General features: G+C 41.6%; 1 protein-coding gene across 2 annotated transcripts in view; it reads left to right on the top strand.

Annotated features, from left to right (window-relative positions):
* The window catches only part of KIAA0930 (KIAA0930 ortholog), a 96,460-nt gene extending 78,572 nt beyond the window's left edge, over positions 1 to 17,888 (top strand). For both annotated transcript variants that reach the window (XM_048300316.1, XM_048300315.1), the window contains exons 5-10: positions 2,801 to 2,902; positions 3,926 to 4,066; positions 6,121 to 6,315; positions 8,468 to 8,630; positions 11,256 to 11,411; positions 13,074 to 17,888. In XM_048300316.1, coding sequence (XP_048156273.1) covers positions 2,801 to 2,902; positions 3,926 to 4,066; positions 6,121 to 6,315; positions 8,468 to 8,630; positions 11,256 to 11,411; positions 13,074 to 13,114 — 798 coding nt within the window. In that variant the 3' untranslated portion in view covers positions 13,115 to 17,888. The remainder of the gene's footprint in view (positions 1 to 2,800; positions 2,903 to 3,925; positions 4,067 to 6,120; positions 6,316 to 8,467; positions 8,631 to 11,255; positions 11,412 to 13,073) is intronic.
* Positions 17,889 to 26,457: the final 8,569 nt, after the last annotated feature.

Below are 26,457 nucleotides of genomic sequence, written 5' to 3'. Positions count from 1 at the left end.
GAATTTGGGAGGATGTTTTGCTGTTCATTGGCTGGCATAAAAATGAGGATGCCTGGAAGACATCTTTGTTTCAGGCATTGGTGCAAGTAGCATTTTTGAGGAGTCTGGGTACTTTCTGATGATGTTTCTGGTGTTGAAACAACCTTTCTTTTTAACTGTATTTCAATGTGCTTAAAGGCTGCATAGATACAAATAAGGAAAAGCAACCCTCTCATGAATATCTAATATCCTATCCTTAATTATGTTTTGTGTTGAATGGTTTGTAGCAAGAATGTCTTGAACTTGACAGCCTGGTCAGATCCAGAGCTTTCAGCATGTTCACAGTGGGCTAAGATTTGACAGGTTTCTGTAATTCAAACCTTTGTTTGTAAACAAATGCGGAAGGAAAGAAATCTGCTTGGTATGAATTCCTTCTCCCTCCTTACCTGGTCGCTAATCTTTTTGGAATGATAAAATCTAAAGCCTTTAGCTATTTAAACAAAGTCACTAAAGGAGTTCAGGAACTGCTTAGGAGGGAGAAATGTGTAAGAGGAAGCACAGTGATAGGGAAAGAACCAGAAGATGCGGATGAGAAACCAAGTGCTGTGAGCCATTGTCTTGGTTTTGTCACCAGAACTGCAGGGAAAACAAAAACTCTCCAACAACATTTTTAGTGTTAGAGAATCAAGGCATTACTTTATTCTGGCCAGGATGTTGTTCTGCCAGGATGTGCAACAGAAATCATTTCATCCGCACATTGCCCGGGTTGTGCAGAGAAATTCATTCCATCATGATGGATTTCTCCTTAGCTGAAAACCAAGCTATACTAAACCACAACATTCTCACATAATTTTTACTAGATTTTTCACATACTTATACAGTCAAAACCCATAGAAATTAATTGGTTCAATGTTCATTGGTCCCAAGTTACACAGTTCTTAGTATTTGCTTTCCTATTGGTTATCAATCTCTTCGCCTTCAATGTTAATAGGTTCTCATTCTTCATTCCCTTATCTCTCTTTTCCCAGACCAGGTGTTTCTGACCATGCCAGGGGTGATGTTTGGAGTTGATATTCGTTAATGGTTGTTGATGGTCATTATTTTTTGTGTATCTTCTGTGCTACTCCCAGTCTGTTGAGATGTTAAGCTCATCAGGCCTCGAGTGATGAAACAGTCCCCTGAAAAGAAACTTTGATTGCCTTCCCCCCAGGGCAAAGATGAACAAAACCCCTGACTAAATTTACATTAAAAAAAATTAAACTTGGTATCATTTTGAACAGTTTTAGACAGTCTAAAGAAGTGGGCACTCTGAAATGAGTAACCTCCCCCTTGATTCCAACCAATCCCTTTCCCCCAATAACGAATGAAATACAAGTAGATTTAAGTGAAAAAATAACATTTTATTAACAAACAGACACCAACAGGCAGGGCGAAAAAGTAAATAACTGCTAGATACCAAACTGTTAAAACTCAAAACCCCATGGGAACAAAAAGAAACCCAAAATGCCAGAAATACCTGTTCCCAAAATGGTGCCTGCAGGAGGCAGCCATGTAACCAAGGGACAAAGGGAAGATGGTGTCACACTGTTCCCTTCCAAGATGGCACCTCCCAGGTGACCACATGTCCCCAGGAACAAAGAGACAAGATGGTGGCAACCCCTACCAGGAAGGCAGGAGCCCACAGAGCAGTTCCAGAGGCAGATGGAAACTCACCAGCCTGTGTGGGGTCTGCGCTGCTGCAGCCGCTTCCTCCTGCCTTCCGCGGGCTCTGCTGCTGCTGCCGGGCTCTGCAGCCTGGGTGTGGAGTTGGGGGGGAAAGGGCCAGTCTGTGGGCACTGGCACAGGGCGGCCTGGCCCCAGGAACTCGCTCGCTTTTTTTCTGGCTGTTGGCGGAGTTTGCAAGTTCACTTTGAAACAGTTTCTAATTGCAAAATGCAATTTCTACAAGTAGCTACAGCTGCAAACCCAAAGCTGCCACAAAAGAGAGACTCTCCATAGCCTTCTCTCCTGGAAGGGCTTGGATTGGAGCGAGGGCTGCTGCAGGTGGGCGCCTGTGGAATTCGCCCCAAGGCAGCCCAAAATCACTAACTGCAGTCTCTCCTATACAAGGAAAAAAAAACCCCCAAAATTAAGAGAGAACAAAAAAACGGAAGGAAAGCCTGAACAAAGACCAAGTAGCCTGCAAAGTGAATACTACACAGCCAAGAGCCCAGAAACTGCCTCTGCACCGATTTCAAAAATGCCCGTGATAGCACCTCACACACACAAGGTCTGAGGCTGTAGGGTTATAAAGATACAGTAACGGTTTTTGTGTGCAGGTAGATATGGAATAAAATAGCATTATGAATCACCCCAGGACAGCCACGCTGCCCTTACTGAGGGAGGTTGATCTTAGTGTGGTACTAAGTAAACAATAACAAATTAAAGGTGTTGGATCAGCTGCTTCATGGTAACTTTCTTGCACTGTGGTATTTTACTTTGCAGCACATTGCAGCAACATAAAGGCATCTGAAAGTGATGATGAAAAAGTAGGATGGTATACTGTAGTATGGTGAGAGGTTAGGTACACAGGTAGATTTACTGTGGAGAAATGGGTTTTTGATTACTTGCATGTGGAAACCAAGGATTTCTCAAGTGCCATTACTGCAAATCTGGCTTTAGTCAGAAACCAGCTCAGCTGTGCTTGAAGGATGTCCAGCATCTCTAGCGTAAGTTAGCAGTGCCAGCCTGAGATGTTTTGTAATTACTTGCCTTGTGTTTGTGTGTCTATTCCCAAGCACATTTAACTGAGAAGAGGTATCTTTTTCTGCATCTTTCTCAGCAAGTGTTTGCATCTCCAAGCAAACACCCAATGGACAGTAAAGGAGAGGAGTCAAAGATCAGCTACCCCAATATATTCTTCATGATTGACAGTTTTGAAGAGGTGAGTTCCTTGTCGCAGCAGCAAAGTTTTGTCCTATTCTAGTCGTAGGTCCTGATTAGCTGTTTTCTTGTACCTTTTGAACAAATGTTCTTGGGTAGTTGCGGTTTATCTTCTGCGAGATCTTATTTTATTATATTTTATTTTACTTTGTCGCAGTGGCGTTGGATGGTAAAATGCCGCGACCTTCCCAAAAGCGTCTCCAAGGGAGGAAGCTGTTCGATGCAGCCACCACACACACACACACACACGTACGCACAGATACACCAGATACCTGTCAAAAACAGTCCAACGATAAAGGAGCAGGAAGGGTCTTCGCATGGGTTTTACAGGAGAGGTTTATTGCAGCCACACTCGTGCAGGGTTCCAGAGAAGTAGCCTGAGAACAATGCAAGGTCCAGGGTTTTATATGGGAGCAGATTGAGCATCAGGGACCAATGATCTGAGGGCAGGGGGCGGCACACAGGTGGGGCCAGGGTAAGGGAACCAGTAGGGAAATTCTGAGAGTGTGGTGATGGGGCAAGGGGTGGAGCGGCCAACGTAGCCAACCAGGGAAGCAGAACTGGGGTACATTAACATAACAGAACAGAGCATCTTGGGAGAAGCTTTTTCAGTCACCCTAACCTAAAAAAGAACCTAGGACTTGTTCCACCATAGGACTCCTTTTGTTCCTTGTCCAGCAGGCCCCCCACCCTCCACATTTTTTATTTTATTTTATTTTATTTTATGTTACCTTCCTCTCTCTTTAATATTTGAAATCTGATCTTAAAGCTGTATTTAGGCTTCAGTACCTATGATGGGCTAAAGCATGAAAGGCTGATGTGAGGGCTGCTCATCTCAATGTGTGATTTGCAGTGTGCACTGCCTGGAGTCTGTTTTCTTGAAAGGCTGGGGTGAAACATTCTGCTCCCTTTCAATTTATATTGAAAGTTCCTTGGGTGTAAGGACAGCCATGGGAATCGGAACGTATTTCAATTTGAACAACTGCAGTTTGCATCCAAGTGTTTCATCTTGCATCTTTGGCAGGTTTTCAGTGACATGACTGTGGGAGAAGGAGAAATGGTCTGTGTGGAGCTGGTGGCCAGTGATAAAAGCAACACCTTCCAAGGGGTGATTTTCCAGGGGTCCATCCGCTATGAAGCACTCAAGAAGGTCTATGACAACAGGGTAAGGAGCTTCTGAAAGACCATGTCCTTTGCAGCAATGGTGCTCTGACTAAATTTTCTTTGTAAAGAAAATTTCTAGGTTCTCTTTGGTTGATGCTGTCATCTTTTTGTCCTATTAGATCAGCTGCATCATTGTCTGTCTTTTTTGGCTTTGAAAGTTAGGTGAAAGCTACTGGATTTGGCTCAGATAGCTGAGGGTATTGAGATTGGGATATATTCCTCTGCTGTTTGCCAAAAGGAGGGGAGGTAGGGATAAGTAGTCAAGAGTGTGACACTGGAATGGACTTGAACAACAGTTCTTTGAGCCCCTTCATTTTCTTGAAAGGTCATAGATATTTCTGTATTCAGAGAAGGTATGATTTCATGGGAGATCTTAAACTCTGGTAACTACCTTGCGATAACATGTATTTTTCTTCATTGTATTTTGCACTCATGGCTGTTTTCAAAAGACCCTTGTAGTCTCACTGCCACTGAGAAAAGCTTTCTCTGCTTTCTACAGAAACATGAAATACCAGCACTTTTACCTTCAAGTCAGTAAACTTCTTAAATGGCTTATTATGAAGACAATCCTGAGAGATTTTTAGAAACAAACAGAAGAAATTCCCACAATATCTACTGTGTCTGTAAAGTTCTCTTTGTTTCTGCCCTTGTCAGGAGAGATGCTGAATAATTTCCCTTCTTGTTGTTTTAAATGTGAGCCATTACACTCTTCCAGCAGGTTTCTGAGAGAATATGAAACAGAAGTTGTTTCTCTCCCACCGTCATCTTATGGCCTTACACAATCAGCAGCTGGGTTATTAAAATAAATGGGAATGCAGAATCACTGAGGACAACATAAAAAGAAAGTCCTGCAGTGGAAAGATAAGATCTGATGGAGTAAAGTCGCCACATAGTCTAGGAATGTTCTGATTGACCACACAGCTACTTGACATTATTTTGTTAGATGAAGTAAAATTGTTAATTTTTCAAATATTCCATTATGGCCAGAGGCAAACCTTGAAATTTTACCATTATTTTTACAGAACAGGAGTAATCTCTATGCTTTTGAAGGTTACTTCATTTCAGTTGTTTCAGGGAAGGTTTATATTGAATACTAGGAAAAATTCCTTTACTGGAAGGGTTTTCAAGCACTGGAACAGGCTGCCCAGGGAAGTGGTGGAGTCCTCAACCCTTGAGATATTTCACACATGTGTAGATATGACACTTAAGGACATGATTTAGTGGTGGACTTGGTTGGACTTAATGATCTTAAAGGTAGTTTCTAACCTAAATTATTCTAGGATTCTGTAATTCTCAGTACTATACAAGCTGATGAGCATCTTGTCCTTTTCATAAACTGACGAAAATTGCAATAAATCACTTAAACTTATGGATAAATCCTACTTACATCACTTAGCAAAAGCTCGACTGTTTTCATATTGGTCTGTTCCTTTTTTCAGTTCTCAGTTCAATTCTCAGTTCAGTTCTGCTGACTGGAAATTGAGCCCCTGTGTCTGTTTATGGGATTTAAAATTGTCAGGGTGTCTTGGTGAGCCATGCAGTGCAAGTTAGTTGTGCTTGGGGCTGGTTCCTCATATTTTGGCCTTGACAGTATGGACATAAAAATGTCAGAAATTACTTGGCACAAAGTAGTGGCCCAGTTGTGGGGTGTGCTTTGCTGGTTTGAAGCATCTTGTGTGTGTGTGTCTATTGCCTTTTGGACTCAAACGAGTGCCTCGGCACAGGATGCATTGTGTTGTGCATGTACCTGCCTGTGCTCTCCTGTGCCACAGTGTGTGGGCCTGGATAAAAACTTTTGGTTTTCTCTCAGTGTGCCATTGGTAACTCTGCCTTTTGGATGGCTGACGGAATTGGTTCTTCTCAGAACCTGTTTTTGTCTCTGTAAAATTACTTTCCTTTTGGAGATCACTTCAGATTGTGGCTTAAAATGTTTCTTAGGAATCATTATCCACTATGGTTCTGACATTTTCTTAGATAACTGCTTTCAGAGGATGTTATTTTCAAGTTGTAGAGCTGTTATTACATGTTTTTCTCTCCTGTCTTGATGCATTGTAGGTGAGCGTTGCAGCTAAGATGGCTCAAAGAATGTCTTTTGGCTTTTATAAATACAACAACATGGAGTTTGTCCGAATGAAAGGACCGCAGGGAAAAGGGCATGCGGAGATGGCAGTGAGTAGAGTTTCCACTGGTGACACTTCACCGTATGGGACAGAAGAAGATTCAAATCCAGACTCCCCAGTGCATGAGAGAGTAAGTAGCAGACAGAAATACTTTCTGAAGGTGAAGCATGAAGATGCTTTGTTCCAAAGGCAGGAGGCAGATTGAAGCTGGGGTTAAGTCACATCGAGGTGCTGCACTTAAGTTTGCCTCTGTGTAATTTGGTTGAACTCAGTATATGAGATGGATTTTTTTAATGCAGTTTCTCCTGAGCAAATGCTGAATACAGAGATGACTGGATGATTCATACTTCTGGAGGAGTGTTTTGTTGAAACAACAGCAGTCTTGATGCCAAGGAAACCGAGGATTCTGCCTGTTTTCTATAAAATACGTAGATTCCACTTCTGTGCAAAATGGGATTTACCTAGAAATGTGGAATTTGTGTATTATATAGGTTGCTTGCTAAACCTCACAGGAAATGGTATTGTTAGGTTTTGCCACTGAGGAATACTGCCAACACAAAGCCTGTATAATGCTAAACAAAGATCACGGACCCAGATGCATCATACATATGCTTAATTTTAATGCAAGTGCAGTAAAATGCCAATAGAATCAGACCATAGATGCCAATTTGGCCTTTATTCAATCCTGAGCTTTATTTTCCATTACAACATTTTACCTGGTTGATGGGGATTAGGCAACATGTCTTCAAAATATTTGCACAGACCTGGGCTGGGTCAGTACCTGCTAGAGTCTAGCATGGTTTTCTGTGTAGTGTGGCTAACCTGTATCATTTAAAGATCTGAAGAACTGCTTCTAGAGATCTCCATGCAGGCAGTGTGGTTTTTGTTTCTGACTTGGTAGAAAGCAACATGAGCTACCAGCACAGAACTCATTAACTGGATGTTCTTGCTCTCTACCACAGAAATACAGCCTGAAGAAATCAGGCCTGGAGGGACAACATGATCTTTTGTCTCCAAGGCTTCCAGTGTCAGCTGGAAAATGTCAAATTAGATTTGATAATGTGTTACCACTGCTTTTTGCTAGTGGTTTTAACGGCGATACGTCTGTTTCTCATTCCACCCACAGTGTGATATGAAATGACTCCAAAATTAAAAACAGAGGCAAGCACAAATTAGAAATTAAGTGTGCTGGGGAGAGGATCAGTTGGGTGTTACAATCCCTTTCTTTTATTTTTTTAACATTAGTGATAGAGGGACAACATGGAGTGTTTCTGCAGTGTAACATCAGCCTGGCTTGGCTGCCATTGTCACTCCATGTCACCTCCCTCTGCATTCCTTTGGACAGATATGAGCAGTGTCAGGTGCCAGCTCAGGAGGAGTTAGGGGGTTGTTAAATTGACTCTGTGAAGAAGAAAAGACAAGATAAAAGTTACTCACATCCATTTGCAAAGTAGTTATCCCTATTTTTTTCCTTTTGAAATGAAACTATTAAAATAGTGCAATCACAGCCAGTACATCAGCACTACATTTCAGTTCTCTCCAAAACAGGTGTGCTGGCTTTAATTGTAGTTTACTCAATGGCAACTACTGCTCTGAAAGAAGGGTGTCTCCACAGTTTTGTCCCTAATTTGTGTTTCACCACAGATGGTTCCATCCATGTATTTGTCATCACTTGGACTAACCAAATCATCTGAGGCACCACAGCTTCATTTTCTCCTTCCAGTATTGAAACATGACACACATAAAAGAGAACATTGACTTCATGTCTGCCTCAGTGTGTTGTGCTCAGGAATTTGTGACCCTGCTCCCCAGGGACACTGACCTTCCACAGGGATCCCATGGGACAGCCTTCCCAATAGGGAAACTGCTGCCTTGTGCGTGCCAAAGAAGTGAAGGTGCACGATTTGAGTGTGTTCAATACAATACATTCTTAGCATGTTAAGTCTCCTGAATTTCAATATGCAAAAATAAGATTGACATTCTTGGTGCCTAAATTACTAATTTTGTGCCGTTATGACTGTAAATCCTTGTTAAAAGTGATCATCTGAGGAGAGAGGTTTTTCTTTATTCATGTAACAGTTGAGGGTTGTGATATACCAAAATATTTTCCCCTTGATGAGCATTTTGAAGCTGAAATGTTTACTCAGTTGAAATTCTCTAGCTGCTTTGATAAAACATATCTAGATACCCGTCATCATTCTGATTTTACACATGTGACCGCCTTGTGGCACATGGAGGGAAAGCCAAGACTTTCTCCAGCATTTCTTCTATTTCCCTTTCAGGTTACCTCTTTCAGCACACCGCCAACCCCAGAACGTAACAACCGCCCATCCTTCTTCTCCCCATCCCTCAAGAGAAAAGTGCCCCGAAATCGAATTGCTGAGATGAAAAAGTCCCATTCAGCAAACGACAGTGAGGAGTTCTTCAGAGATGATGATGGTGGAGGTGAGAGAAGTATTGACAGCTAAACAGACTTGTCTGGAGAGGGCACAGAGCTGTGGAAAGGTATCCCAGTGAAGGGTTTTCAAGCAGGTTTGCAGGGTGGAAAAACGAGAGCTCCACAAACAGCCAGTGCCTCTCTGAAAATAAGATTTTTCACAAGCTTGAGTATCTCTGAATATGTTAAAACTTATTTCTTTTATGTGGACCCATTTGAGAGAAACTGGAGCAGCTGAGATCCTCCCCCTTTCCCAGATGTCACACACTTTGGGGGCACTTCTCCAGGTATAGTTGGGTAGGGCATGTTCTCAGCAACAAGTTCTTTGAATTCTGATTTGATCCAGAGTTGGTTAAAGCTGGTGAAAAGGGGTTTTACTTCAACTGGCTTTAAATCAGTTCTGAACTCTATAAAGAGAAAACCTAATGAGTTTGTATAATAGTTTAATGACTTGTGGAACTCTTCCTTTAAATTCTAGTTACTCAGCAGGAAACACCTGACAAGATGAAGCCTGACTCAGAATATAGTATATAAATCCCAATCACATCACAGTCTTGTGAGGCAGGAAACTCAAAAATGTCAATGTCCAAACTGCTTTTCATATGTTTAAAAACAATTCAGTCAACAAATCTGTCTGTTGGCATTCTAACAGATAAACACAAAGGTAATTTCCAGATTACAAGTTCTGTTTGAAGTAGCAAAGATACTGCCTATCAGAAGTACTGGACCACCTTAGCTAGTAAAGAATTGCACATTAAAAAACAAACTGAAGTGATAATGTTTAATGCAAATTCTGTGGCAGTTTAAAAAAAAAACCTGATGGTAGTTAATTCAGGGTTCTATCAATAAAAACCTTTGCTCATCTCTTTTTCCTTAATTTGTCTAATCAGCATCTATGTTACTTGAAATGTGATGTGTTTGAGTATGTTTTACTAGGCACAGTGTAGTGTGGGGAGAAGGGCAGCTTTCCCCACATGCAGTCCTGTTTTTGGTGTCTTTATTTTGGAGGTTGCCCAGGAGAGAACAGGGTTCAAGGTGTTTCTCTGGCAGCCTTCATGCATGATGCAGTGTGTCCTCAGGGTTGTCTTGCAGGGTCTGATCCTAGACTATTTAATCATAATGATGGAAATGTTTTTTATTTTTGTATCCTTTTCCTTCTAATATATTTATGGAAGTAAACAAATTGTAGGTTTTTCAGATATTTTATAGCATTCATATAAAATACCAAGAAATGGTTTCTAAGTGCTTTGACCTTATTGTTCCTCATCTGAAAAATAAAAAGAGGACTATTTTAACAGCTTATGCTAGGAGGTTTAATTTATTCAAAGATGAGTTTTCTACAAGGAGTAGTACCTAAATTGAGATTTTTTTACAAACTTCAGAAACCTGAATGTCCTACCAGTGTTTGCTCAGGAGCTGCAGTGGTGAAACCTTCTTATTTTGTCATGAAAAAGCCAGATGCAGATGCAGAAGATGCAGAGATAGGAGCAGAGATTTGGGTGCATCTTGGCTTTGTGGGTGGAGGAAAAGATGTGGATTGTGTAAAGGTCAGCAGTGTCCTTGGTACAGCCAGTGCTGCTGCAGAGTTGCCCCCGTGCAGACAGACCTGTGGTGAACAGGAACAGCCAATCTAGGCCCAAGTCAGTGGCTTTGCTGTGTGCAAGCATGATACACCAGGAGAGTTGTGTTTATTGCAGCTACCAGAGTCAGCTCCTTCTACCCTAATCACCACAGTGCTCCTGGCATAGTGGTCATGCATGGGAAGAGGGAATATACAGCTTGACTATACATACACTTGTATAGGGAAGGAGGGAAAGATTTTCAGAATTTTTTTCCTCCCACATTGTTATGCATCTTTCTATAGTAGCTGCCACCATGAATTTTCCTCTTTGTTTGGATCAGGATCTGCTTTCAGTCCCAGAGCTTGGATCACCCTGGTTCAGAATCGATATGTTAACTTCAACATCTGCTTTTAGCATTGTGGGACAGGGCTGAATTTTACAGGGCAATAGAGCAAAGATTTAAAAACATTTCAAAAATGTAGCACATGGCTGTGGTAGAGACCTGCACCTATAAAAAACTCCTCTGGCCTACAGGGGACTCAGTATCTTTTTGTTTTAAAAGTTACCTGGGGACATCTAAACTAATTCGGAGAACAGTGGCTCAGCTGAAGGGTCGTAGGTGTGCCTCAGGGTGTGCATAGAGGTGTGCAGGAAACTGTGATATTAATGCTGCATCTCCCCATGTCTGCTAGATGTCAATTTTCTTCAAAAGAAACAATTTCTGTTTTGTTACTCTGGTGAATTTCTGCATGAGTAAGTACTTAATCTTAGGGCTATTCTATGACTTTGTGTATGAGAGAAGGCTGAGTTAGGGTTCTGCTGGTGCAGTGTGGTAGCACAAGCCCTCTCCTGACTTTTTTTCAGCTGCTACTGCTACCATTAGCTTCAGTGTAAATGGTGAACTCTCTGCTAGGCAAGGTCTGTCTGGTTTTTAAAAAGCAGTTATGATAGTGTCCTGCATGTGATTTGTCTCTAAACAATGAATAGGAGGCTTTCCTCTTTTTTGAGTTTCAGAAGTGTTCCAGTAAAGTACAATCCCTTGAGACTTGCTGTCTCTTCCTGCCTTTGCAGATCTTCACAACGCGACAAATCTCCGGTCGCGGTCCCTGTCTGGAACAGGACGCTCACTGGTGGGCTCGTGGCTGAAGCTGAACAGAACAGATGAAAATTTTCTACTCTATGCACACTTAACATACATCACTTTGCCATTGCATCGAATTTTAACAGGTGAATTTTGACATGCATTGTGCACAGCCTACAATGTTGGGGGATTCTGCTGTTAAGACAGAGGAAGGAGTATTTCTCTGTAATGCCACTGTAAATAGGAGTTTATTTCAATTCAGAAGAAATTACAGATTCCAGTAAAAAGTTGGTCATTTGTAATTAAGGATGGATTTTGAACATTTCAGCAAAATATGTAATTATTCCTTATGATCATTGTGTTGATAATCTTACAGCAAGTTAGCTGGCATTACCAAGGTCACTCACTCTCTCAGCACAGGCATTTTGGAGTTCACAGAAGATGTATTGTTTCAGCTGGCATTTAATACATGCTCAAGAGGGTGGCACAAATGCCTCCATGCTCAAATACTGGCTTTGAGCTTGAACATCTTTCTAAGACTTAATTTGTTGAACATACAGTTGCAGGAGTTGGGGTATGTATCGAGATACACAGAAATAGAGCATGAAATTTCTGGGCTGTAAGGCAGAATTTTCATCTGCAGTTTTTCACTACCCACATTTGTTTTAGCTTGACATGTTGTGTAGGTCCTGTTTCCAAGGCCTTTTTGTAATCAATATATTTGTGCCAGTAGCAGCTTTCCAGGAAGCAGGAGCATTACATGTGGGGCAGGGTGAAGTGGGAAAGGTGCTCATTTCTCTTGGGTAGTTCAGAAAACCTGTACTAAGATATTAAAATCCCAGTGATAGTGATCAAAATACTTTCTAAAAATGTCTTGAGTTTATTGATAAGACTTCACTCTGACCCTTCTGTCCATGTTGGATAATCACACTTCTGTCACCATCTCCTTATAATGTCAGATGATCCAGTCCCTTAGTCATCTCTGTGGCCCTTCACTGGACTCGCTCCATTGTGTTAAATTCTTTACAGGTGTGGTTGGAGCCCTCTGGAGCTGGGGATCAATTTTTGCTCATGTCATCCTCTTTGTGCAGTTGTGTTTGATCAGCCTTTTAATTGTGTGCTCCCTTTTTCCATGTTCCTTGTTCTTTGTGTAGCCTAGAAAAGAACATAGCAGCCCAGTTTCCAGATATTTCTGCGTAGTGCCTTGCCATGTTGGTTTTACTACCCATATTTAGAAAGATGCCCATGATTACAACAGAAGTTTTACAGGGTCATATTCTGTCCCACTTGGGCAATATGGAGTTGAGAAGCCAAAAAGAGGAGTGGGGTTTTTTCGCAGCTTTTTGAGTGCAGGAATGTAGGCTTTGGACTATAGAATGAATAAAAGAGGTGAAATACTTGTACCCACAGAAGTCTCCTTAAGGGGCTTGGGGATGCTGCATTTCTCCCTTAAAGAATGGAAAACCTCTTAGCAGCTCTTGTTAATGGCACTTGCGCTTGTTTCCCTGGAAAATCACTCCCTGTATAACATATGTTGCTTCATCCCAGTATAAATGATTGTAGATCACCTGTCCTCTCCACATGATGGGATATATTTGCAGTTTCTCATCTCTCAGATCTTCCCAGTTGCATCCTGGTTAACTCAGATTTTAACAGGCAAAGCTGCGTACTTGTCATGTTTTAGATTCCTGGTGGGCTGTGCCGCAGTCCATGCTTACATCTCCAGTTCTCTGTACTTCCTGGTACTGTGGCTGCTTTCAGAAGCCTCTTAAGTTTACTATGTCTCTTTATTTCTCTCCCATGCCCAGATATCCTGGAAGTGCGGCAGAAACCAATCCTGATGACATAGCAGAGAGCGGGCACTGCCTTGGAGCCTTGTTGCCAAGTGCCTATCCACAGCGGTTTTCCGTGCTAACACTACCATCTAGTGTCAGGAACATAGACCTCCGCAGGAAAAAGGGAAGTCCAGGAATACCAGCCGATCAAAAGTGCCTCTTTCTTCCTTCCTCTGCTGTCACACACCGAATGCCCACATCACTGGAGTGTTTCTGACTGGAAGAGGACTTTCAGCAAGATAAAATGAGAAGGGGCTGTGTTTAAACTGAGTCAACACTTTATGGACAGTTTGCTACTGTGTTTACTTTATAACTAAGAAGCCAACAATATGTACAGAATGTGTTAAACTTTATATTCTTTGGGAGAAACATTCTGAGAATTTCATAATGATTTGCTATTGGACATCGCTCCATAGACTCTGGCCATACCCTCATCTCATCAGCCGTGTGCGAGCGTGTGCACGTGTGTGTGTGGAGCGGAGTGGGGGAGAGAACAACTTCCTGCTAAGGGAGGAAAAGGAAAAAGATACATCACTGTTTTGGTTTGTGCAGCAGGTCAGGTCAGAGCTTAAAAGAGGCTGAAAATGTTCCCATTTTTCATCTGTCAGTGTTAGGAGAGGTGAACTCTGCTGACAGATTTCTGTATCTACCAAAGAACAGCAACATTTTCATCCTCAAGAACTGGCTAAGAAAACAAGCCAGTGAAAAGAAGGCTAAAATGTGCTGCTATAGTAAAGCTGAGGTTCATCTCCAGGACTAATGCTGCTTACCTTTCTCTCAGCTGAGTCAATACCAGTTTGAGTCTAAAGTGAAAAAATGGGAGACTGTAATCGGTCTCCAAAGGCCTAAAACCTTACCAGTAACCCATCCTCCTGCATGCACTGGACTTGAGAGTTTGTAGACTCGTCCTTGCGGTACCCTTTGTAGCCAAGGAGGGCATGGGAGCTGCTTTATGGTCAGGCAGCTTGCCCGGATTTTCTATCTTTGGCTGTTATATGCTGAAGCACAGAGACCTTTCTTGAAATCCAAAAGATGGAAACATAATTCTGTTCTGAAAAGTGACTAAAAATTGCATAGTGGGAGGTCTGAAAATTGTGTGTCAGGAGCTCTCAGGAAAACAGCCTTATGTTTACACATGAAGTGCAGCTCTCTCTAAACAGCAAAACTGCTGTCCTTGACATTTGAAAACAAAATGATTGAATGCTGAGGTTACTGTGCTCTGACTGTCTGTTTTGATGTGAGAGCCAGTACATACTTAGGTTTATTTAGGACCACACAACAGTGGGAGGGGTGGTGTGTCTCTTGGGGCACGTCAGACTCCAGCACCGCACAGAGTGAGAGCAAAGATGCCGTTTTTGTCACTTTTCAGACTCTGAGCACCTAAACCTGATGCTGTGGCATGTGCTCTGAGCCTGGACCTTTGTCTCCCTCATACCTGGTCTTTCCCAAGTGCTTTGTTGTTACTCTCACAGTAGCATCTTGACTTAACCTCTCAAATAGAACTTTCTGCTTTTTTTTCCTCAGGCTAGATTCCATGGAAATAGCTCTACTTCAGCATAAAGGCAGACCAAATTTGCCTTTCAGCCCAGCCTGATGACTGGCATGGTAAGGAGGTCTGTCAGTATTTGAGGCCAGGCCTGGAAGCTGTCACCTTAGCACAGCGTGGTGGCCTTTCTTACACCGGCAGCATGAGTGTATGACAGAGACAGCTGACTAGTTTTCAGTTGGCTTCAAATATGTTGCAAGGCGTTAGAAAAACATTCCCTTTGTCATTACCATCACACCCACTTTTCATGCTGCAACCTTGGAATGTTGCCAGTGGTTTGTGTGTATGTGAGGGTGTTTCTACCATCTAACCTGGTTGCCCCAGGCTTTCTCCTTGAGCCCGGGGAGAGGTGGAGTCTTCACTCAGCAGCTGAAGTGATCTCTCAAGGAACTTGCCAGGCAGCCTGGGTGGGTACCTGAGATCCCCAGGTAGTGTGCCTGACATCAGTTGGTACGAATATTCTCTCTTTGCCCATGCTGAGAATTAAACCACTCCTCAGCTAGAAAACAAGCTTCTCAGTGTGCTCCTTACTCTGTGCTTTCATACTGCTGGACTGGGCAAATCAGTGCTTGGTTTTCCTTTAAATGCTCGTTGCAGAGGGAAGGGAGAGAGGGTTCACATTTGTACTGATCGTGACAATAGATACCTTTCAGTCAGGCAGCTGGAGGAACAATGTAGAAATGAAGTGTATCCAGATAGGACCCTCAGTGGTAGGTGCCTGAACACTTCTCAGTGGACAGGGATTTGTAATGCTCCCTTGGTGTTGTGTATTATGTTTAGGTGGTTTAATTTTGTGTGATTTGAAAGACTGAGAAAATCTTGCTGTGTAAGATTTCAGAGCAAATGAGGAATGATTCTAAGCTAGTGCATTAGTTTAAAAGCAGTGCTATGGAAGGTACACTTTAGATCCTACATCTGTTGTTCAGGAGGTATCATCTGCTTTGTTACATGTATATGGTTGGATTTTGATGTCTAGTGTTTGAAGGGCTGTAATGTCCTAAAAAAAGTAAATTTATTTCTTGTATCTTCCTAGTGCGATATGCTATAGATACGTTGAAGACTCTCCTTTTCTAGTAGAAAAGGACTACAAGTATGCCCTCATGGACATCCATGGAAAATAGAGGTCAAAAAGTCTACTGAATGTCAATAGTGCTTTTTGGAAGCAAAGATGTGCCAGATTCTCGGTTATTCCTTCTTTAAACAACTATCTTGGACTTCTTATGTGTAGCCAGTGGTTCCCACTTTCTGTTATCAAATTCCACATTTTTTTCTGCTTTTAAACAAACCCTGAAAATTATAATTGGTTGTCCTTGTGTGGACAGATTGACAGAGAATTTGATCAGTTTTGCTTAGGTCAGGATGGCACAGCTGGACCCTTAGCATTCTATTGCACTACATGAAAAAAGAAAAGTGAATGTTAGTAAGAACCTCTCACCATATTAATTTGAAGGGATTTTAATTCTGTAGCTCCTAAGCAGTAAATTGGATTCAGCCCCTGTTGGCCATTAAGTAATTGCTGCAGAGGGAGCTGGCGTGTCCTGCAATGCCTTGAAGGCTGTTTGGCTGTCAGTGTCTTAATGGTTGGGGCACAGTGACTTTCATCAGTTATGCTGATGTTTGAAGATGCAGCTCGGTTAACAAATTCGGGAAACTTTGCAGAATAGCTTTATTTCTTTTTGGAATTCCATCATATGTCATTGCTCAGTTAACTCCTTCCATCCTTCTGCCCATTCACTCCCTCTGGAGATCAAGGCTTACCACTTGAGCTCTTCATAGATGTTGTATATTGATAGATATCAAATTATCAAATACAAGGATTTGAATCTTTTCACCCATAACAAGTTTTTCACTGCTATCAATTTAACCAATATAAAAAGCTTGTTGTTTTTTTTTTTAAAGAAAGCTCTTAAATCAATGATTTTTTGTTAGCTGATTATTGCTCTGCCTTAGAGACCACCATGTACATGAAATTATGTTCTCTTACTGCCAGCCAGGACAAGGTGGATTCCAAATCTCCTTTTAAAAGAAGATGCTTTTAGAATCTCTATGAGCCTTTCATCTGTCTTGGCTAATCCAGTTTGTGTTGGTCCCTGTTCCTTCTCTTTTTATTTTCCCGGTCTTCATTGTTTACAAGGCTTGGGCATGTTGGGCTCTGGATTGCTGTTACTCAGTTTTCTATTTCTGGGCATGTTGTGCTCTCCAGAAAAGAGAATTATTTGCACAGGTGGCTTTTCACAGTAACGTGTTTTTCCCAAAGTATGTTCATAATTTAGACAGTGAAGGCCTTGGCCCAGCAGGCAGATTTCTTCCAGCAGACCCTCATGTGCAGAATCCTGTCTGGTCACTGAAGTTCTATATGGATGTGGAGTTCAGGGAAATAGACTACACTCTTAGACTATTGACCTGCTTCTTGCCAGTCATTATTTTTTTCCTTTTCGAAATGATTGCTTGCCCTTGTGTTTGTAGTCTGAAGCTTCCATATTAAAGACAGATAAAATCTTCAGAAGTGCCTAAGCCCTGTTGTTACCAAGTGGGGTTTAAGAACAAATTTTTATTTAGGAAAATAATTTATTAGTCTTAAATTCTATCTGTGTTGTGTGTAGCAGTGTCAAGAAATGACAAGTTTATAGTTCTTGGAAGAACAGTGTCTCTCTTATGGACTCACCCTTTATGTTTGAAAGACTCTCATGGTTTCCAAAGGTCATGGCTGAAAGCTCTAGAAAGTGGATTTCCTGTGCTCACAGTGATCAGATGTCTGAAAATGCCTTACACATTCTGTGAGGTGTGACTGAAAGTGTGTGGTGCTCGTGTGTAGAAATTCTGTGTCAAAAATAGGTGCGGTAGAATCCAGTCAAAGGCATTGTGAAGTAAGTAGCTTTTACACCAAACCTTAAACAAAAAGAGTATTTTACACCAGAATGTAGCTGTTTGGATACTTCGTCAAGATAATACAAGTCTGCAAGCAGGTTGTAATGTTGAACGTTCTCTGTGTAAATATATAAATATTCTCAGCCTAATTTTATCAGCCTAACACATGTTGCATGGTTTGGGTTTTATTTGCCTCATCGATCATTGGTGTTGCTTAAAAGGTGATGGGTTGAAAATCGTGCTGGCACTGTACTGAGCCATTTGAACAAAGAGCAAGGAGAATGTTGTGCACCAAAAATAAAGCTGACTTTGGTTATGGCAGCAGTGAAGAAAGTGTTGGACCCTGCAGCAAATAAACAGACCTCTTTAATGACCATGAGCTCTATTAGTGGTGTTTTCTCTCTACTGTACCTGGTGATGTTGGAGTTTGGATGTATTTCTTTCTGGTGGCCGGCACCAGTGGTGGAATAGTGCTCCCTGGCACTCATGTAGGCATTGCCAGATACCAGACTAATGAGGCAGAGTGGCCTCATTGCTCTTCATTCTTACTGCATTTGGAGGAAAGCCCAACTTCTGATTCTGCTATGGAACCTCTCAGTGGTCAGCCCCTGACAACTTGACATTGGATAAGGGGAAAGAAGGTAAAAGTCAGCGTAGTCCTGAATTTGTTTACAAAAGTTTTTCATTTCTGCCTTTAGAACAACCCTTCTAAACTGATCTGTGGTTTGTTCTAAACTTGATTATGTCATCAACATTTATGTTTGTGCAGTGTATAATAGTGAGGACTGATGGCTGTAATGGTTTCTTCCTGATGAATTCAGGAAGAACTTCAGTGCGGGTTTGTGCATTGTCACGAAAAGGATATTGCATTTAGATCTGCACTGTTTACACTGCCTTAAATTGTGTGTACTGGCAGGGATCTGCCTTGACTTACAGACATGCAGGGCTCTGGCTCCTCCCTCTCCACTTGATTTTTATGACTAACATTTCACAGTCAAATAAACCTTCAGGGGATTTTTCTGTCTAAATTAATTAAACTCTCCTTGAACAAATGTTACCAACAATCTCCATGAGTTGGTGTGCTGAGGATTCCATTTCAAAGAATCCCAGACCAGGATGTTTTATGAATCCATGTGGTAGGTAACAACATTTATGCTAAGCCATGTGTGATAGCACAGAAACGTGTGAGATATTAGGGAGAATTATAACACAGAGCTTAAGAAGAGCAGGATGTCTCAGTTCTTTACATGGATATTTGAGCAGATTGTTGGCAGTGTTGTTTTGTGACTGCACATGCAACTGGGCAGGAATCTTAGCTGGTTGGGAAATACTAAAATATGGCTTTGAAACAAACTGATTTTTTTCCTTGAATGCTTTAAGTTGAAAGGTTTTGGAAGCAGCCATAATGGAGAAGCATTATTTAAACCAGTACAAAAGGTAAGGAACAGCAGAACCTCACGAGTGGTGGTGATAAACCTCCCCTGCTTTATTAGTCATTCAGGAGTTCGGACAGAAAAACGTTTGCTGGTTTGGGGTTTGGTTTTTAATCCAAATGCTGAGGGAACAGAAGACTGCCATGTACATATTTGAAGAGCTTTCCCAGCTTTACTGAATTAATTTCTTCAATATACTAAAATACAAATACAGGATTAACAGTGTGGAAATACATCTTGCTCTATAATGTCCCTGCTTTGGGCAGCCAAGTTAACTCATGTTCTTTTGTCCTGGAGTGTTGTGTCCTGCCTGGCCACACCTGGAGAGATCCTCCCAAGAAATACCCTAATATTGCTTGGCACAGAAGTTTATCATTGAGGTCTGCTTTTACAAAGTAAAATCACACTTTGGAGATTAAAGGAAAACTAGCCATCTTTGTTAGCAAACACTTACTTGTGTACTCTTCTCAGAAGTGTGTTGTTCCTGAAACTTGTAATTGAAACTTTGCAGAAAGCAAAGGAGTAAAATGCAGGAAGAATATGGGTCTGATTTTCCATTAACAGTGTAGATGAGAATCTGGGAGGGGCTGATGCTCCTCAGTAAAGAAGACATTAAAATACATCAAGGAAAATATGAGTTAATTCAAACTCTGTCCCCAGCCTGGTTCCTCACAGAGGTAAGTGTGGGATCTAGTGACTTTCTTGTCAGAAATAAGTACTCAGAAATAAGTCATTTCAAATGTCAGAAATAAGTAATTTATGCTTGATTGTGCCAGGAAACTCTTCGCCAAGACAAACTAGTTGGCTTTTCCTAGTAGGGTTAATGTTGACTGAGGTGGTGGTATGAAAACTAAGGTAAGATGATCCACTCTTTTGTTTAGACAAGACACAAGGGTTTGTGTGCACAAACAGGATTTACTTATGTGAGGCACATGCTCTTCCACTGCAGAAGATAAAGTTGACCTGCCACACAGCTGTCTTTGGACCTTCACACATGTGTACCTCATGGCACCTGCACAGAAAGAAGGATTTTTAGGCAAAATCTCCTGGTTGGAACATGATACGAGTGGGAGGGGTCAGAGAGGACAAGGATGTGCCTGTTCAGCAAAGCAGATGAGGCCACTGCAGAAGCTTCCTGGGCAGTGTGAGCATTCTGCTGGAGCTGCTGCTGTTACATGGGTGAACTTGAGGTAATGACATAAATGTATGAATAGTAAGTGTGCAGGTAGTTAAACTGCATGTTCCTGAATTCACTTCAAATAAACTCTTTCAAGGAAAATGGGAATAAACAGTTTTAAACCTTTGTTGAAATGAATGGAGCTGGCTGATAATTTTCTGAAATACCAAGTCTTCCTGCACAGCTCAATGGAGAGTACCTACACTACAAAAAAGCTTGTCTCGTTAGTTACAGCTGCACTAAGGTTTTCCCTGTTACCTGTTTATGCCAACATGTGGGTGATTCTGGTGATTCATGAATCAGAATTTCACAATGTGTGCTGACTCACCCTGTGCTCTTCCACCTCACATCTCCCCCAGATGTTAAAATGTGGTTATGATTACAGTTCTGCTTTTCCTGCTGGAGCAATATTGCTGTGGAGATTCAGCAAAAGCAGTTTACAAGTCTACAGGCCTTTTGAATTCCCACACTCAGCCTTTAATTCCGATGCAATCATTCTGTTCATCTAAACCCTACTGGAAATAGTGAATGCTTTAAGCCTGCACCAAGTCTAGAGGCTTTCCTTTGCTCCTGAAGGATGAGAGGGTCGCCAGAACCTACTCTTTAATCACTGCAAGTGTCAGACTAGGTTCTCTTTTGAAAAATAGTGATAGATGTATCATCAAGGAGCAAGAAGAGTAATTACTATTCAAGCTTCCTTCTCAGCAAGAGTTGGGAATGCCATGCTTCCTGCTATGGGTGTCTGTGGTTACCCTGCCCACCACAGGAGATCAGCACAGGTGTCATTCCTGACTTCACTGTAAAGGTAAGGAAAAACAGATTTCGTAAACTGCCAAAGTAAGTAAGTTTGGTATGTAAACCACCATTTTCTTTTCAGTGGTTTTGTTTTGTTTTTTTTACAATGAAGAAACCATCTGCAAGCTTTCCTTGTAATTGCCATCAACAGAATTGCTATTTGCAGGTGAGTAGAATGCCCCAAGTGCCCACCAGTCCAGGTAGGGCTCCAGATACAGCATCAACCATAGTTCAGACAAAAAAATTTATAGTGTATTATGTCATCCATGCTGTAAGGTAGTAAACTAAAGTCACACTTTTTCCTCAGTGGTACTGCCTGAACAAGAAAATTCTGTTCATATCTTTGAAGCCTCTGCAGACTTCCAGAGATGATGAATTTCTGAGTTACCTCTCAGTAAAGGTTATGATGTCCCTAACAGTAGTACCCAATAAACTGATTATTATGGGTGTTTATTTGTATTATAATCAATTTTGATTGTAATCAAAATAAATATCCATATACAGGATGCTCTTAAGCAAATAAGAATTTCTAAACAAGTGTGATGCCTAAAAAAATACACAAACCTAACAGAAACTGGGATAAGTACATTGACTACTTCAGACAGTGTAATTCTGCTGCTATTTCTTTATTCATCTTGTGCAGCCTTTGGTTCCTTTGTGCTACTGCTGTATTTCATGCAACTCATCTTCATGTGCTCACAGTAATATACTGTAGCTTGTGCAGAGGTTTGCCCTCCAGCCATCACCTCCTGAATATTCAGAGCAGTTTGTTGCTTTTTTCCACCTCAACTTTAGTCTCTTACAAACTTCCAATGAAGCAAGTATTTTACCAAAGCTGTTGTCCAAACTTTGAACTTGTTCACACCTTCACATGTCCTGCCTTGTGCAAAGATGGTACCCAGAGTTCCTTGGCTGGCTCTTGCTCTGCATTCACTTTCAGTTTTGTCTTTAGCATGAGGTTTATTACAGCAGGTAACTTGTCTGTTGAGGCATTGTTTGTATCATGATTAAAGTGTACTTCTTGCCATCAGTATTTTCTAGCCAGTGACACACATGCACAGCCTTCTCATGGTTTAGCCCCAGGCAGCAGCTCAGCCCTTCACTCCTCCCCCTGGTGAGATGGGGGTGGTTAAAAGGATGAGAGTGGGAAAACTGGTGGGTTGAGATAAAGACAGTTTGACAGGAAAAGCAAAAGCCATGCACACAAGCAAAGCCAAACAGGGGATTCATCCTCCACTTCCCATGGGCAGGCAGGTGTTCAGCCATCCCAGGGAAGCCGGACTCCATGATACACAACTGTGACTTGGGAAGGCAAACACAATCACTCCAAATGTCTCTCTCAATCTCCCTCCAGCTCTATATGCTAAACACGACACCATATAGTCTAGGATGTGCCTGTGACCAGCTGGGAAAAGCTGTCCCAGCCATGTTCCCTCCCATGTCCTTGTGTCCCCCAGTCCCTTGCTGGTAGAGTGGGAGAGGAGCAGGAAAGGCCTTGGCTCTGTGCGTGCTCTGCTCAGCACTAACTAAAACATCTCTGTGTTATGAGGACTGTTCCAGCACAAATCTAAAACACAGCCACTACCAGCTAGTGGGAAGAAATTTAACTCTACCCCAGCCCAAACCTGCAAACCCCTTCTCATTTCCTCCTAGGAGAGGAGTCATGCTGCTCCACACACACTATTCCTTCTTTGAAGTATGCACTGTCCCAGTGAGAGTGCTTACCCTTTTCTGTTGCTTACCCTTTTCTGTAATAGCAAGAAGTTTGGCTTGGACAAAGTCATACAAGCTGGATTATTTGAGACTAGGAACCTCAAATGCAGTGGTTGTCAAGTTCAGTCATAAGCTCACAGACTATCCCGGTAGGAACAAAGAAGGAAGGAGGAACACAGTAAGATAGACACTGTGGCAAGCATCCTGCTAAAATAATGGGTTATCTCTTGGCAGGCTTGGAAAGGCTGCAAAAGCTACTGGGGAATTCAGTGTTAAGAATCCTTCAGTTTAAAACCAAACTAAAGTAGGTGTGAGGCCTATAGAAAGCTGGGTGCAACAGTGGAAGTTATGGGGTGGCAAAACTGTACAAATGTTGTTTCAAGACTGTTGGAGGAAACTACCATGAGTGTTAAGGGCTGATAAAAGCCATAGGCAGGTGACAATAAAGTTGTATATTCTAAGGCAAGCAAGACTCACTAGGCACTCAAAGTGTTCTCAATGCAGAAGGCAGGTACCAGCTGATGAGGCCTGCATGGAACACTGGCCATGGCACAGGCCAAAAAAACTGCGCAGTGGCGAGGTCAGTGCTCAGGGGTGCAGCTGTCTTCAGATCCTTTAACAGCAGGATTTTCTAGGCAGGAGTTCACCTGCAAGCAACTTGTTATACAATTCATTTTATTAATGCAATGTTATACACTCAAAATGAAAGTGATTCACACAAGGCAAATTATTCTTCCATTCATTTATTCACATTTTCCATGGATTTTTGTACATGTCCTCAGTGTATCAGAACTAATGAAAACATTAATATACATGTTATGTAAAACTTACGGATCCACTGAAAAATTCAGAGCATTTTGAAATCTACTAACAACTAACAGATCATCACATTCAGCATCTTCATTGGATTTAGACTAGCTCATGCCACTTTACATTGTTTAATGTCATTTAATTTCTGCACACAGGCATCAGCTACAAAATTTTACTAAATGCAAGTAAGTTAAGGCATCAGAAAGAAAGTCTTTAATGACATTTTAAATGTTACAGTGCTGCAAAGGGAGCTGAACTTCAGTTTTAATAGCAAAGCAAACCTCCTGATTGGTTTATGTTCTACAGTATGTTCATTTGAACTGTAAATTTAATTTAAACTTTCACATCCATCACCCAAAAGGGGTTCAAGGAACACACTGTTGTCCTCCAAAATAGGTAATTTTGAGTACATTGCAAAAAAAATACCCAACAAACCAACAAAAAACCAAACCAAACAACAACAACAAAAAAAAAACCCAAAAAACTAAAACTTGAATATTGCAATTTAGTATTTTAAAATAAAATTCAAGCCAATTGTAATAATCTCCCTTAGAAATTATTCTGAGAATTAAAAGAAGCAGAGATGTATATTTTCCAGCTGAAACTTCAAAATTAGAGGAGGAGGAGGAATGGATAAGACACTCCAACATCTACATGCAGCTGGAACAGCAAAGGCATTAACACAAATGCGGGCAGAAACTCGCATATTTAATATCAGGTGTCTGATATCCAGCTGTTAAATACATTACCAACCAAAACATAGGAATGCCTCCTTGAGTTGGAATTCTGATCAAAATTCTTTCCTTGGATAGCATGTGCCAGTCTGTTATGAAGGCAGCAGTACACTGATGTCTGTGCACTCCATGAACTTTGCTTTTTCATTTAAGGCCTTTATTTCTATGTAACAATCTCTGGCCTTTTACAGCATTTTAATATTTCTTAAACAGAAACTGAAGCATCATCAAAAATTTCCAGCAGTGCTGGGAAAGGGCTGTGCTTTATACCTGAGCACCAAGTATGTCAGTGTGTGACTGACTTTTCCTGCTTCATAGTCCACATAATGATACAGTCCCCATGAATAGATGTTGATTAAAATCTGACTTGCAGGGAAATTCTTCCCTGTTCTTTTAGAGGCAATTTTCCCGATGTAAAATGTTCAAAATTGTATGTTTATGCATATATTTGATATTCTAATGAAGGTGACATCCCAGTTTTTTACCTTCCCCTGGTTCTACTGATTAGATACATGCACTGAAGAATTCAGGTGTTACTTGCTGAACTTCAGGACTCATGGCTAGGGGAAGGTTTAATTCTTTCCAACACAATTTATTATTCTTCTACTTCTTTTTTCTTTGTGCCCTCCCCTTTGAAAGAGGCCTGAGATGTACTGTCTGAATTGGGCCACATCCATGCGTGCAAAACCCCACAACTGCCCCTCTTCAGAGGCAAAGCATAAGGAAAGAAGTGTTAAGTTCAGTTTGTTGGTCCACGTTTCTGTGGATGAAGGAACAGTTCCAAATCCATGAGCTTTTGGAAGTAAGCAAAGACAAGCCCAAGCATTTATAGACAGAGCTGTTCTTTATGGGATGCATAACGAAAGCTCTGTAAACCTTTCTGCACAGAGACAGGGTTAAGACATTAGTCAAAAGACAAATGCAAAATTAACTGAGCCCTTGGACTAAACAGAGCCTGGACTAAACTGTTAGGCAACGTTCTGCTTTTCATTCATACACATTTAGATACACCGTGTCAGCTTTGGACCTCCAATTAAGGTAGCAGCAAGACGGTTTTTTTTAAAAAAAGCATCTTATTTTGAGGAAAGCAATGTCACTGACTTTTAATGGTTTAAGAACTTAGCCAGATGCAAAAAGAAACCCCAAAAGGCACCAGTTTATTTTTCAAATATCTCAAATGGCATCTAAGCTCCCTTCACACTCCAGTGTTAAAAATGCAATTCCTGTAGACTAAGCATGGCTGAAATGTGAGCAAAGGCCTTTGTTTTGGAACTTTGGTCAACAGGGCTATAGATAAAATCAAGATTTTCCTCCTTTTAATGAAGAGGGGAAAAAAGGCCATAACCTGAACTGTGCAGTGAATTAGGCCTAGAGGCAGCCATTTGTGACCCCCCAGAGCAAGGGGGGCAGGTGAGATGTGCTGCACCTCCTCAAATGGTGTTATTCCTTGCTCTCAGCCCACAGGATGCCACTGTGGTGGATTTCCAGGTCCCCTATATGAATTGTGTCACACCGACTTTTTTTAAGGAAAAGGGTTTTTCCTCTGTGTCAGAGGTTTTTCCTCTGTTTTTCCAGAGACAAAACAGTACGTTTGTTCCATCTTGCCAGAGCTAGTCAGTGCAACACATCTGAGAGCAGTTCAAGTTTCATACTAACATCAAGCTCCTGGAGAAGTCCCACCAGAGTTGGAAGCAAAGTAGAAAAAGTTACTAGGGAAGGAGTTTCCAGCAAACATTTGAAAAAAAGAAAAGGATTAAACCACCAAACACAGTCTGACAAAGTTGTGGGAAACCAAGACCAGAATGAATGTTCTGATCCCCAAATTATTGCCATCTGATTAATTTTAACACAGCTGAAAACTATGTTTAAAAATTACCCCGTGCCCCCTACATGCAACAGAAAGCTTGTGCCAAAGCTGCACTCCGCTGTTTTATTTAATGCAGTGCAGCACAGCGTTGAAGCTTTACCACATGGAAGAATACATACTGACAGACACCCTTGTGTATGTGTCTCCTGGCAAGGGCCACAGGCAACAGAAAGGTCTATAAAAGTCCTCAAGTTTGTTGGTGGGAAGAGCTCTCTTCAGCAAAGTACCAGCAGCAGGACCAAAGCAGCAAGTCCAGCTCTGCCCCGGCCAGGTTTCAGGACTAGGGACAAACACCTCGGAAGGACCATGTTACAACCCTTTGCCTCTGACCTGTCAGAAGCCAGGGGATGCCAGAGTGTCCAAGATAAAACTGTCTTCCAGTTGTCTGCTTGTACTATATTGCACATCATTCAT

This window comes from Corvus hawaiiensis, chromosome 4, assembly GCF_020740725.1.
Source record: "Corvus hawaiiensis isolate bCorHaw1 chromosome 4, bCorHaw1.pri.cur, whole genome shotgun sequence".
Classification (NCBI taxonomy): domain Eukaryota; kingdom Metazoa; phylum Chordata; class Aves; order Passeriformes; family Corvidae; genus Corvus; species Corvus hawaiiensis.
The sequence above is the reverse complement of the archived record's forward strand: the minus strand, read 5'-3'. Positions and strand labels throughout refer to the sequence as shown.